The sequence below is a fragment of the Vulpes vulpes genome, chromosome 15, assembly GCF_048418805.1.
Source record: "Vulpes vulpes isolate BD-2025 chromosome 15, VulVul3, whole genome shotgun sequence".
NCBI classification, from domain to species: domain Eukaryota; kingdom Metazoa; phylum Chordata; class Mammalia; order Carnivora; family Canidae; genus Vulpes; species Vulpes vulpes.
The window spans coordinates 54,974,962-54,989,671 of NC_132794.1; the positions used below are offsets into that span (position 1 = coordinate 54,974,962).

Sequence of the window (14,710 nt, forward strand, 5' to 3'; positions counted from 1 at the left end):
CCTGACTTGGGGGAGCCTGTGCTTACTTGCAAGATACATTGCCGTCCTCCTAACCACAGGCATGGCATTATTGGGTCCGTGGAACACAACTCCACATGCAGATGTGGAAAATATATATACTTAAGTAAATAAAAGCTATCTCTCATTTATTTTACACACATACAACACATATATATTATTTACATACATAATAAAGGGCCAGTATGAGCATAGATTAGCTTTAAAAGGCTCCGTACATCTCCAGAAAGTTGCTTTGAGACGTGGGGGAGCTGATAAGCAGGGAGGGGACTTAGGTTTCACTGTGTGCCTTTTTGTATCTTTTGAATTTTGAACAATGTATAGGTGTTGTCTATTCAAAAACAATCAGACTTTTTTTTTTTAAAGACTGCTATATTTTTGGTGGAAAAGATACTGGATCCAGGATAATCTCATCTTTGCCACTAGATAAAATCTGACAATAACCAAATTTATTTTCAGTTTCTTCATCCGTAAAATGGGTATAGGGATAGCTGCCCCATCTCCTCTAGAGGGTTAAATGAGATCATCAACACAAAAGCATTTCACAAGGTGTGTACAACCCGGCACATGCAACATGTCAGTATATCATAGTTGTATATCCAGAGCACATCCAGCCACTCTGGAAGCCGGAGGACCTTGTAAAATGCAGCATGGCCTGGTCAGAGGTAATTGGCATTTCCAGGTTAGGAAGGAGGTTGAAATGTGTAGCAGACATCTGTGGCCAGAGCAGCATGAGGAACTAGACTGAAATCTTTACGCAAAGCATTTGTATTTCCCCTTCCATCACCATAACACACCCGCAGGGAGTGGTCTCATGGCTCTTGGGCCTTAAGAACATTTACAGAGATGAGAAGACGGCCAGGAACAAGGCAGCCCTTCTCCGGCCGGTGGAGAGAAATATGGTGATGATGGTAGAAGATGGTGGTGGTCGGTGGTGCCACCCTGTTGTTTTCTGCTTGCTTAGAGGAAGATTCCAGGTGCAGGGAAGCCGCAGTGTCTGTGGTGTCAGGGGGTAGCAGAGTTTGGCAATCTCGGCCTCGTGAGTTCCATGACCCCAATTCAGCAAGTCCATTTTTTTTTTTTTCGGTCCAGATAGCAAAGCTTTCCTTACAGAATCTTCTTTTCAAAAGTAGAATTGGGGCTGGGGAGAACTAGAACTCCAGGAGATTTTCCTAGGTTCTGAGGCACAGGACAGAGGAGAACCAGAGCCTGGGAATTGGAGTATTTCCAATCCAAAAGTTTAAGTGACCTTTGGGCATGTCTCTTCACTTCCCTGGCTCTGTTTCCTCATCTGTAAAAGAGGGGATGGAACCAAATCATCTCTTTGATTCTCTCCATATCAAAAATCACATGTCCTAGAAACTCTGCCCTGGGTTCGGCTCACGTTGTCCTGACCCACATGCGGCCAGCCCTGCATCTCTGACAGACTGAGGAATCTGCTGTTTGCTCATCCCTGTCATCAGCACTTGGAGGTCACAGATAGGAAGGGGTCTATCTATCCTGAGATATGAGCACCCCAATAGGGGAAAGGGCCATTTGACTGACATCAAGGAAACCTTGACTCTCACACGTCCCCCCTGGAGTAGGAACGTGGGTGAGAAACAGACCATGCACATGCGTGTGTGTACGTGTGATCTCATGCAAGTGCTATATATGTTCATTTGCATGTGTCAGGAGGAGGAGGAGCCAGTATATTGTGACTGTGTAGCTATCATGCTGAGTTGTATGTACTTTCTCCTAGAAACAAGGGGGAGATCACAACAGCAGCATCCAACCCATGTAGCTGAATACTACATTTGCCACAACATGGTTTCCTATAGTTGTGGGGAAGTTTCTATCACTTCAGCTCCCATCTGAGTTATCTTTAAGGGCTCCTGGGGTTTAATTTGGAAGTATTATCAGCACTTAACACGGTTACTTTAGGAAAATGTTCTGAGTCCCAAGCAAACAGTTTATACATTCTCGGCACACAGCATGTGTGAGTTGGACTTGCATGTATTTCTCTCCACTCCACCATGGTACCCAACACAATCATGGGCACATAATCAGCAGTGATCAATTAATTCAGTTAAAATATAACAAGAGTTCTCATTCCATTACTTAATAAGTCTCCCTGTGTGTTTGAACAGTGGGGTGACCAACTCTTCCCAGATAACCTGGGACTGTCTTGGTTTTTAAAATTAAGTCCCACATCTGGGGAACCCCTCACTCCTCGGGCAAACCAGGAATTGATAAGAGAGTGAATTCTTTGTAGGTAGGGACTCTGTGCTCCATTCTCCTTCCCAGGAACACGGAGGCTACTCAGGCATTTCTAAGCCCCGTCCAGTGATGCTCCTAAGGACCACGGTTCTAGGCAGCTGTTCCCTAAGAGGTGGCTGGAGGAACATACAGAGGCTTCAGTGCGTCAGCCTCAGGGGTATTGCTCACTGAGGAAGGCAGCTGGAGGCCACTTCGCAGTGTCCTAAACCCATCTTGCTTGAGTCAACTGTGCGGTCAGGGGCAGACCTGCTCATGCTTCAGGCCTTCTGCTAGCACTTGACTCATGCTTTTCTTGGAGCATTTGCTCAGCAGCCCTCGCAGAGGTGTCTCCCTGCCCTTTTGCTCCTCACATGCCTCCTCATGTGATGGGAGAAAGTAAATGGGATTCGTGGGAGGAAGCACTGGCATGTGATCAGAAGCCGTGGGTGAATTCTCCTTATCCTCTTCCCCAGGAAGTGAGGGGGTTGGGATAGGCCTGTTTTATCCAGAAGATCTGGATGAGTCTGGCTAAGTCTACTAAGGAACATTAGAGAACATCAAATAGGTGCCAGAAACAGAGGTCAAGAGCGTTTGGATGCGCTGTGTGAGTACATGCCCACTGACTTGGAGCCTTGAACCCATACGGGACTAATCCAGCATCCTGACATCAGGTTAGGGCAGTTTCTCAACCTCTGCATTATAGACATTTTTGGCCAGATAATTATTTGCTGTGGGGTGGGAGGGGGTGCTGTCTTGTGCATTGTAAGGTGCTTAGCAGCATCTCTGGTCTTGACCTACTAGATGCCAGGAACACTCTCTCCCATCATGATAAACATGTTTCCAGGGATTGCCAAATGTCCCCCGGGGGAGAAAATCACCCCTGATCTAAAACCTCTAAATTAGAGCAGTCCAGACATCCCTTGTGTGTCCCAACCTCATGGAAACTTCACAGTGTAAGCAACAGATTTTAATGCATGTTACATGAAAAACTAGTTCCCCAGGATGTTCATAGTTTTTGCACAGAGAAGGTACATTTGGGCCAAGTAAATTTGGAGAATTCTATGTTCCATGGTACAAAATATTGGGCAAATGCTGCCTGAAATAGAATAAATCTTTCCCCTTTTGGAGAGTCAAAGTGCATTAGGATATTAGAGGTTCTAAAACATCTGACAGCAAAGAACCTGTTCAACACTGCTTTTTCATGGCCACCAATGGCGTTGGAGAATCCAATCTTAACATCCAAGCACACAAACCACTGAGCCACATTCTCAGTTCCAAATCCAAAAATCCCAAGGAAGAGACCCACTGGCCTAGCATAGATTAACTGGTCAAGATTCCCAGACCAGTCAATGGTGTCAGGATCAGTTAACTTCCTGCTTCTGTTGCAATTAGAGATTATATTCCTGGTGAGGGTGGAATGGGGTGGCTGTGGGGCCATTCCCTAAAGAAGGGACATACTAAACAGACAAAACAATAGATGCCTAGCATAGATCCTTAAAAGTGATTTCCTTAAAAAAAATTTTTTTCCTTTGTGCTTTTCCTTAATGCCAAGCAACTTTATCGTCTTGATTCCTGCTCAGATTTCATGAAAATTAGTGGTAGGATACCTAAATTGCTGCAAAAGTTGCAGGGACATGAAAACTTTTTCTTAAATTCTTGAATTAAAAGTGACAGGTTGCTCAATATTTCCAGGGATTGGCGATAAGGGTCACTGTAACTGGCAAGGGTGAAGTCAGCCATGTATACAGATCCAGAGCTTTTACTGGTTATATTCTAGGTAGTTATCCTTTTAAAGTTTGGCTACCATGAACAGCCAGGAGAAAAAGAGCCTTTGAGGAGGTAAAGCAGCCCTGTGCAGACCAGGGCATCATGATCAGGCTTACTCAATTTCTATTCTGAGCAAGGGATGCTGTCACTTTAAACACTGTGCTCTGGTTGCTAAGGGAACCAGATAAGTGGGTTGCCAACACAATCTTGAATCTTCCTATGAAGATTAAAGCACCTTGCTCCAACTAGAGCAGATGGGAGAGGCACAGGTGTGAGACATATTTCTTATTACTGGGGGGAGGGTTAGGCCAGGTGAAGGATGGAGATAGTTTCTAGTTCATGGGAAGATGATAAAATTTGTAGCTACTGGCTATTTAATAAACCTTAACTCTTTGCTACATCAGTCAGGATAGGGGTTTAAACCTGACTTCTAGTTCCATTTCTACCACTAATTTTCTCTGTCAAGATATTGAAGTGAGATTTGGTGCCAAATTTGGAAGTCAGTTATGGAACAGAGAATGGTTGTTTTAGTTGGCCTGTTACTTTTGGTTATTTATTTTTTTTACTTATTTATTTCTTTGAAAGAGAGAGACAGAGAGACAAAGAGGTGGGGAGGAGCAGAGGGAGAAGCAGACCATCTTAAGCAGGCTCTATGGCCAGTGCAGAGCTTGACATGGGGCTCAGTCTCAGGACCACCCTGATATCATGATTTGAGCTCAAATCAAGAGTTGGACACTCAACCAACTGAACCACCCAAGCACCCCCCTTTTGGTTATATCTCAAGCATATGAGTATAAAGAATAATATGTCACGCTCTCATGTACTGATCACACAGCTTAAGAATAAAACATGATAGATACGCTGAAAGTTGCTAGTGTATTCTTGCCCCCTTCCTGGTTAATCTCATAGAAATGTCTCATATACGTGTCATCTCCCTCTTTACGGAAATTCTAGTTACTAAACTTACCATGTTTTTAGCTATAAGCAATTTCGAAACATTAAATACAGAGTAATTTGAGGAGTCCCCTAGTCTAGGGTGAGGATTTTCTATTTAGGATTCAGGTTAGTTTGTCCTCCAATCCCAACTCTGAACAAATGTGAAAAACAAAACAAAACAAAACAAAACAAAACAAAACAAAAAAACCCAGGTGTAGTCAGGAGTCTGTATGTATGAGTGTAAATGCTGCAGAGCATGACTGCATTACCAATGCTGATTTCCTTACTTCAGCATTCATTCATTTATTCAACAATGATTTATTGAGTGCCTATTTTGTGCCAGCCATTCACTAGGCTCTGAAGATAAAGCAGGAAAATCATCCAAAGACCCTGCCCACATAGTTTAGTAGGGGAGAGAGACAAGATGAATAAAATCAACAGGAAGTTAAAATGTAGTAAATGTAAATGGGAAAAAAAGAGCAGGTTTGAGAAGAAAGTAACCAAGAGGTTATAATTTCAGACAGGATAGTCCCTGATTCCCCCAAGGTTTTGCTATGAAGGTACATTTGTCAGAAACTCACGATAGGCCTTACAACACTGGTTTTAGGAAGGAGAAAGCATGGATGAACAATGACAGGGATGATGACCTCTAACATTTCTCCTATAGTTGAGAAAACAATCATTTTCAAACTTTTCTCTCATCTTTAACCAGAGGTAACAAAATAAACTGCTTAAATATCAATATATTATCAATATATCTCAAGCTGAGGGTTTGTTAAGCAATGCAAGTGCTCCAACTCAGGTAAACAGAGAAGACTGAGAAGCAAAGAAAACCTAGGGAATCTGTGCATGCCTAAGTAGGTACCACTTTTACTCAAAGCTCTGTTAGCCAATTAAATAAGAGTGCAACCAACCCTGATTGCTTTAAATCAGAGTCCCACCATAGGAAGGCCGTGGTTATTAACCTGTTCCCTCTGGGTAATTCAAGGCCAATGACCAAGCCTTGACACCTCCAAAGAGACAAAACACTCGTTCCTCAAACCTATGCCACTGTAGGCTCCCACTCACAGCTCACCAACTCACAATTCCAACTCACGATTCCATCCTGTCTTTGGTCCCTCAGTAACTGGACAAAGAACATGATGCTCAGGTAGGAGCTCCAAATTTCATGCAACTCAGTATCTTACTTGCTCCAACCCTGCTTCTAGACTGAAACCTTGAATGTAAGCAGTTGAGTTGTAGCCAGTTATTCAACCCATTTCTTTTTTTTTTTTTTTTTAAGAAAACAAAGTTTTCTTTTTAAGATTTTTATTTATGAGAGACACAGGAAGAGTGGCAGAGACACAGGCAGAGGGAGAAGCAGGCTCCCTGCGGGGAGCCCGATGCGGGACTCGATCCCAGGACTCTGGGATCACAACCTGAGCCAAAGGCAGACCCTCAACTACTGAGCCACCCAAGTGCCCTATCCAATCCATTTCTGCAAGAGTGAATGTCTCTTTATTTGCCATAGGGTTGCCAACTAGTTACTCAGTGTAAGGGGAGGAGTGGGAGAAGGAGAAATACAGGGATCAGGCCTGGGTCCAGATGAAAACATTTCTGATTTTTCCAAACCTTGCACTGCAGAAGCTCTAGCAGAGTATGCCATGGCCCCATAATCCACAAAGCTGCTATTGATACCTATTGTGCAATTAGCCACCTGCCTTAACTCACACATGTAACATCAGAAGAACTTAAGGCAAGCGAAAATATTAATTAAATTGCCAAGATAATTTAGAAATGTCAAAGACCTAACAACTTAACACATGGGCTAAATGTCTTGACTGTGTCCTCTTCTTTTTCTTTTTCTTTTTTTTTTTTTTTTCTCTTCTTTTTCTAAAATGAAATGCAAGTTCTCTGGAGTTCTGAGCTTAGCTTTAGAGCTAAGCACCTTTTATGGCAAGGCCCACTGTTTAGGATACTTCCCCTCTCTCCCCATTTTAAACAATTATTAATTTCACTGGGTAGCCTTTGACTTTCCAGGTGCCATGCACACCCTCTTCTGGTCAGTTAAAGAAAAACTGAACATAGAAAAAAAACTACAAGTAATGATAGAAATTGTGGTCCAAAAAAGGGAATATTCTGATACAACTGATGAGGCTTTCCTCCTTTCTGTGATCAGCAAAAATCCATTTCATAATTAGAATTAGTGATCCTATTTTCTAACAGACAACTCTACTCTTCAGACTCCCTACATTGCATCATGACATAGTGACAAGGGACCATTCTAGGTGAGACTCAATAAAATCCATTCCCTGAGAAATTCAGTTCAGTCCTGGCACACTTCACATTCCAGAAGATACTGAAGAGGGTGAGGGAAACACTGTTTGGTTTGCAACTCTGAGCGTTTTGTACTAAGACACAACAAAGCATAGTGAGTAAAAGCATAGCTTTGATATGGGACTAAGTCTGAATCCCAATTCTGCCATTTACCAGCTGTGGGGTCCCAGGCAAGTTACTGAACATTTCCATGACCGTTTCATCACTTAAAAAGTGAAAAATAGCATTTCCTCATAGAGCTATAGTGAGGATTAAATGAGTTAATATGGGGAAATGGCTTAGAATAGTGCCTGGCACAGAGTAACTAGCATATAAAAGAGAAAAAATCTGTAGGGGCTTTCTCCTAATGCTAGGATGGTCTCTGTAGATGTCTTGGCCTGTGCCACAGATTACACCAACCATCCCAAATGGAAATTTTCACTAGTTAACCTCCTCCTGCAGATTTTACAACCTCCTCTGTCAAAACCATCAGGGCACTAAGCAATGCGATGAGCTAGATTTTGTCTTTTTCCCCACTATCTCAGATGTTGGGCAAGTCACAAATCCCTTAAGTACCTATTCTGAAATGATAGACTATATTTCAATAATCATTTCATTCGTTACAGAAGGATCTCCGCTAGTATTTACATAGTGCAAAAAAGCTGTTATTATCCCTAAAATGTGAAAAAACAATTATCCTTCATAAAACAAAAGAAAAAGATGAAAATCTTTTCATGTTATAATTCACTAATTTTGCTAGTTTTTTTATTAGAGCATTACAATTAAGACATTAAATTATAAATTCATGTGGTATATTTAGAAATTAAATTACAAAATAACACAAATACTTTTAAGGTGTGCTGTGCCAACAAAGTTTCAATTTTTATAATTAATTAGGATTCAGATTTCAGATTAGGTAAACAGTTTGGCTTACTCTGTGATATGTATAAAGGCTGGAAGGGGCAAGGGAGAAGGAAGATGTCTTTAAATAAATTATGTCACAGAAAAATTTTCAAAGCAAAAATTGATTACATTTTTAAGTGGAATAAGTTACTGTTGTAACCTGTTGGCACAACGTACAGAAAATACTTAAATGACAGGTTTTTTTTTTAAAGCAAACAGCAGCTTTACAAACAGTAATACTTCTTTATACATATATTAAAGTAACAATGTGTTAAGGTTTAAGAGTTTTATGTTAAAGAGTTGAAAAATGAATGTAGAGTTCACTACTCATTTGCACATTACAATCCCCACCCCGCCCACCTCCCCCAGCTTATTAAGAAATCAGACAAGTACATTATTTGGATATTAATTTTTCAATATTTAAACTATGTGAATTCCTTTTGACTAATTCTTTTCCAAATACTGGAAGCATATAAAATACCCTCTCTGCAAAAATGACCTCCAATCAAAGCCTTTAAAAACTTTTCAATGTATAACACACATTATTTTCCCCATGTTTAGTCAAAAGAAATATATTACATCATTTACAAACATATTTAAACCAAAAATTAAGCTAGTATGAACATTTGTCTTTTGAGAAGTAATCTTCACAGCAAACAAACCTACTGAAGCAGATATCTAGTTCTGGGAGTGCAATTCATATTATAATTCATTATACTTATGTACTGAAATAGAAATCTAATATTAATTATTGCCATAAAACAACCTCTACACACTAAGAAAAAAATCACTATGGTTATTTCTTGTGATAACAAACTTCTACTCTTACCATTAGATCTCCGAAGAGCCACTCACTCCCAGTTCCAAACAAAAACCAAACAACGAGAAACCACTTCCCAATTTTTACACCTCCTGCTGTATAGAATATACAAATTCCAGAATTTATCTAAAGGAAACAAATTATAAAGACATTATTAATACTTACTTAAGATACTTTTCGACACAGTAGCATTTCCTTTGACAAATTCTGGACAGTCCTCTAGGGTGACCTGTCTCATATAAAAAAGGCTGTGGTCCCTTGGGTTTGCTGGCAGAAGAGTCTGCACATGCAAGAGCATTTATCTAACACATAATCAAACACTTCTGAAGTCTATAGTGAATTTAAAAGTTACTGGTGTTCTGAAGATTTCCTCAACTCCTCTTTTTGATACAAATGTCAAAAATGTAAAATGACAATTCTCACTCAGAAGAGATATAAAATATAAGAAACCTTTGAAAAGCCTATACCTCAAGATCAAGAGTTATCTGAATCACTGACACCAAGCAAAGGAAATTTACACCATAAAAAGTATGAAAAGTTTTTAAGTTCACTTTTAAGATTGTCAGTAGTTCAAAATCTCTATCATTTCCTTAAACCGACTAACACTCCCGAATGTGTAGACACAGTAAGGTCTGCCACATATACATCCATGATTACTATTTCAGAGGCTTCATTCCTTACATGCTGCATTCCTTTAAGTACTACACCAAACACTTTGTGCCTAAGAAGTCTGTACTGGAGAACAGTTTCAACAGGACAATACTGTCCCCTTTTAGCACGCTAAGAGTTGACAGACTGACATTTTCTATACGGCAATGCTCCTAAACTTTCACAACGCACAAATAGGTAAATCATCATCCAAAAATCACCTCTCCAGTATTAAAAGCCAGCATTATAAAACATCAAAACTAGCACAGTAGTCCCAATGAGTTCAGTACAAAACCTGCCAATTCTTCTCTCCTGCCTCTGTGAGGCAGAGCCCTGCCTCATGAAACCAGAGCAGGGGAAGTAGCCCTCCCTCCTCAGTTCTGTGCCTGCTTGTGGGAGCCTGTGAGTGTAAAGTTGGCGCGCCTGTGTGGGAAACGGCAGGCTGTGGGTAGGGGAAGAAGTTGGAGGGATGAGAGAAAAAGAGGTAAACTGTAATTCTCCCAACATGACATAAACTTGTAGAGGTCACTACCAGGTGATTGACCAGCAAAGAAAACTTTTAGCTCAGTAAGTTTCAATTCTCCCAAGCAGGTATACACATTGCTAGAGAAGGGCAGAGATAAGTGATAGTGATCAAGAGGTAATACCTGCCTAGATCTGTGTACTCTAAATCATCTAATAATTTCAGCACAATTTGAACAACTTTCTCTCTTCTTCAAAACTTCCTTTTCCAGCCTTCTGATTATCAGGATACACATTATATGTAAAAGTTCCTCTCCCTGACCTCCTATCAGTAACTGTGGTTGGTGTTACATGGCAGGTGCTCAAGGCTAGGGACAAAATATGTATTATTTTTAAGAAGGTGAAATGGTTTTTCACTCAGGACAAGTTTGGATACCTAATCAAATCCAGAGGATCCCAAATCAGAAGCATGCAAAAGAACACACTAGGATAAGACTTTGTTTCTGAAGAGTTTACACATTAAGTGGTAAGTGCTACAGTTATGTAACTGGTTACAGTTATTCACCTGCCACAATCTGCCTAACTTTATGCAGATACGAATATGTACAAGAGCATTCCTGAGGTAAGTAAGAAGTAAGTATGAGACAGAACCTGTCGGGTCCTATCATGGGTGACTTTTCACTATTAAAGACAACATCTATCATGTCCCACAAGTAAGGCCAGCTCTAATGTATCATGGTGGCTTCTTTGCTAGCCTAAGATTTGGAGGCTCTGTTTTAGCTCATCCCAATTTTAATTGATTACAATGATCAATGGCTTCTGAAATAAGCATCTGTGGACCACAGAAAAGTCACATCAATTTTTAACACAAAACAACTGTGGACTTAGCTACCCTCAGCCTTTTGTTCTTTTGTTCTTTTTTCTTTTTCAGTTCTCCAAATCTACCTCCAGTTCTTTTTTTAAAGAAACCCAAACAGCTTTTGATTAAAGGAGGCTTAGTCTTGAAGCAAACATTGGTAACTGCTCCTATCCTTAGAGTCTTGATCTTTAACTTTCAAAATGACTCTCAACAGGCATTTTAAATTTATTTTCTTTTAAAAAACCTAGTCTTCTTCTATTTTTTAATCATTATTTTCCATGACAAAATAAGCTCGAATATTTCTGAATTTCTACACAGCTCTTAGAAAGATACTTAGATGCTAATTAAAAGCTAAGCTACAGATTATAGTAAAACAAGTAAAAGCTACAAAAATATTTGTCAGAAATTAAATACATATATTAAATACTGGACAGTGCAAAATGTTGAGATGAAGCATAACAGATAACGGCTGCAACCCTTACACAGTTGGAGACAGACAGTTGACATTTCCTGAGTTATAGACCTAGGGGCGTATAATTAAGATCAGAGGGCTCATTGTTTACTGAGCTGCAACTGCTAGGCTTCTGCTGCTCCTGACTTGCTTGGTGGTCAGTAGTCCAGGCCTCACCGTCTATCCCTTGTTCTAGCACTTCAGGTGCCTCTGCCTCCTCTTCTCCACTTTGCTCTGCATGGTCTTCCTCAGAACCATTAAGGGTTTTTCCAAGCTGAAGAGTCTCCATTGTTCTCTGGGTCTCAGAGACCCAAGACTCAATTCTACTATTGAGCTGTACTTCTACAGATATGGGTTCATGAGTATAATCTTCCTCCTCTTCCTCATCTTCATCATCTTCTTCTTCAAGCATGCCAGGTACAAGAGTGCTGGTGGTGCTGGTGATGGAGGAATTCAGAAGATCTCGGCAACTGCCATCCAAAGAACCAGTCTCTGTACTCTGCTGGGAGGCCCACTCCAGGTCATCTGGCTTCACCTCTTCTTTATCGCTCACTGTTGATTTCCCAGGGTTTGTAGCTGAGGTAGTACTGCCTATAGCCAGTAATGATGGCTGCTTACCAACAGGGGCTGCATCAAATGGAAGTTTACTGGGCTTTTCAGAAGTGCTATGCTTACAGGAAACCTCTCTCTCGTTTTCTGATGTTTCCAGCCCATCTGAGGTTTCCACCATGTTTCTCCAATTTGTTTCTGCAAATATCAAACAGATTTTTAAAAAAACAGTTTCAGAATCATACAACTCGTAAAAGGAGGAAGAACAAACTACAGAAATTTGTTGGCTCACCAACTGGTTGGAAAAACTAAAATCTTAGTTTATTCTAGGACTGGTTTAAATGTTACAAAAGGAAAACAATTTCCAAAAATGTGCATTTAAGAAACAAGGAGGCAAAAATAAGTATATTAACACCTCAGAATGCACAAGATCTTATAACAACAGGAGCTCATTAATGCTTATACATAAACTCCATATATTCATGAAAATCAATGAACTGCCTTTTTTTTTTTTTTTGGCTTAGAGGTGTACTGAGCAAGGATCCACAGTCACAGATAGCAGAGCCAAGATGTCCAGCAGAAATAGTTCTATTTTTTTTTTTAAAGATTTATTTATTTATTCATGAGAGACACACAGAGAGAGAACGGCAGAGACATAGGCAGAGGGAGAAGCAGGCTCCTCGCAGGGAGCCCGATGTGGGAGACAATCCGGGATCCCGGGATCATGCCCTGAGTCGAAGGCAGACACTCAACTGCTGAGCCACCCAGGTGTCCCCAGCAAAAATAGTTCTAATTTGACATGTTTGTGTCATGCTTCCACAGCAAGTTATCTGAGAACTGTCTTAGCCTATAATGGGACTTCTTTCCACTTACAAGAAAAGAAGCTATCCATGCATTTCTAACATTTGTGAAAATCTGTTTTATAATATATGTAGCTAGGCTCACCAATTGAATTTGGTAGCCAAAAAAAGAAGTGTTATTATATAATACAGTGCTGATAATCTAAATCCTTTTTAATGACAGGAAGTCAGTTTAAAACAAACAAAAAAACATAGTAAGAATGAGATGAAGGACTGCTCTCCCCTCCTCCCTTTTTTTCCTGTTTTTCTTTCTTTCTTTCTTTCTTTTTTATTATGGAGGTTTAGTTTCAGGAGTACAACATAACATAATGATTTGTATTTGTATATATTGCAAAATGGTTGCATTGATAAATCAAGTTAACATCTGTTAGCATACAGTTAACCAAAAAATTTTTTTCTTCTGATGAGGATTTTAAGATCTACTCCATAGTAATTTTCAAATATGCAGTATAGTATTATTAATTATATAGTTGCCACGACTTACTCATTTTATAACAGGAAGTCTCCACCTTTTGACATCCTTTACCTATTTCACCCACTCCCCAAGACTCTGGCAACACACACACACACACACACACACTGGCTTCTTTATTCATTCATCTATTGGACACTTGGGTTGTTTCCATATCTTGGCTACTGTGAATGAATGATGATGCAATGAACGCAGGAACATAGATATCTCTTTGGGCATACACTCAGAAGATAGATTGCTGGATTGTATGGTATTTCTATTTTTAATTTTTTGAGGACCCTCCATACTGTTTTCAGTAGTGACTGCACAAATTTACATAGCCACAGTGTACAAGGATTTCATTTTCTCTACATCCTTGCTAACATGTTATTTTTTGTCGTTTTGCTAATAGCCATTTTAACAGGTGTCAGATGGTGTATATCTTATTTCAATTTGCATTTCCCTGATGATTAATGATGTTGAACATCTTTTTACGTTAGCCATCTATGTGTCTTCTTTGGAAAAGTGTCTATTCAGATCCTCTGCTCACTCTGCTCACTTTTTAATTGGACTGTTGGGTTTTTTGCTATTCAGCTGTATAGAGTTCTTTATTCTGGGTATTAACCCCTTATCAGATAGATGATTCGCAAGTATTTTCTCCCATTCAGTAGGTTGCCTGTCATTTTGTTGATTCCCTCTGCTGTGCAGAAGATTTCTGGTTTGATGTAATCCCATTCATTTATATTTGCCTTTAAAAAAAAAAACACCCCTCCCCCGTCTCTTTGCATTATAGCTGCTATTGGAAGTTTTTAAGTATGATGATTAAGCTGTAGTGATAAAACAAGTCTACTCAAATTAATATAATCAACTTGAATGTCACCTATCAACTATACACTGGTAAAAATCATATTCTGGGCACTTGAAGTCAGGGCACATGGTTTGGAAAAAAACCTTTCTTTTCTACAGTTACTTCAAGTTTGAAATAAGTCCTTTTCAGTCTCCTATCTCATGAAAAAAAAATTCTATTCCTCTTCCTATATTCTCATTCTTAGTTAGTAACACCATCATCTTTGTAGTCTCAAAGCAGAAGAAAACTTATAGTAATCCTTGACACTATCTTTCTCCCTTTCTTTACTGCACTGAAATTGTAATTATACCATGCCACTTCTAGCTCAAAAATATCTGAGGAAAAGATCCAAACACCTTAGCTTTGCATAGCCAAAGCCCTCATGACCTGATGCTCTCCTATCTTTCCCAACTCATTCATTACAACCCCTGGCCATGCATTCTATGCTTGGGGTCACTTAGCATTCTTCTCACGGCTCCCAGAAGTCATAACGTTTCTATTTATAATTCCTTGCTTTGCATACACTGTTCTTTCCATATAAGATGTTTTGCTCCTTTACCCTCAGACCCCCATTCATTCTTGAAGATTTCCTTAAATGTCAATTCC

The 14,710-nt window shown here is 39.8% G+C and overlaps 1 protein-coding gene across 1 annotated transcript in view; it reads right to left on the minus strand.

The window, feature by feature from the left end:
- Nucleotides 1-7,983: 7,983 nt before the first annotated feature.
- Nucleotides 7,984-14,710, minus strand: part of SECISBP2L (SECIS binding protein 2 like) — a 61,840-nt gene continuing 55,113 nt past the window's right edge. The window contains exon 18 of the mRNA XM_025998676.2: nucleotides 7,984-12,144. Coding sequence (XP_025854461.1) covers nucleotides 11,462-12,144 — 683 coding nt within the window. The 3' untranslated portion in view covers nucleotides 7,984-11,461. The remainder of the gene's footprint in view (nucleotides 12,145-14,710) is intronic.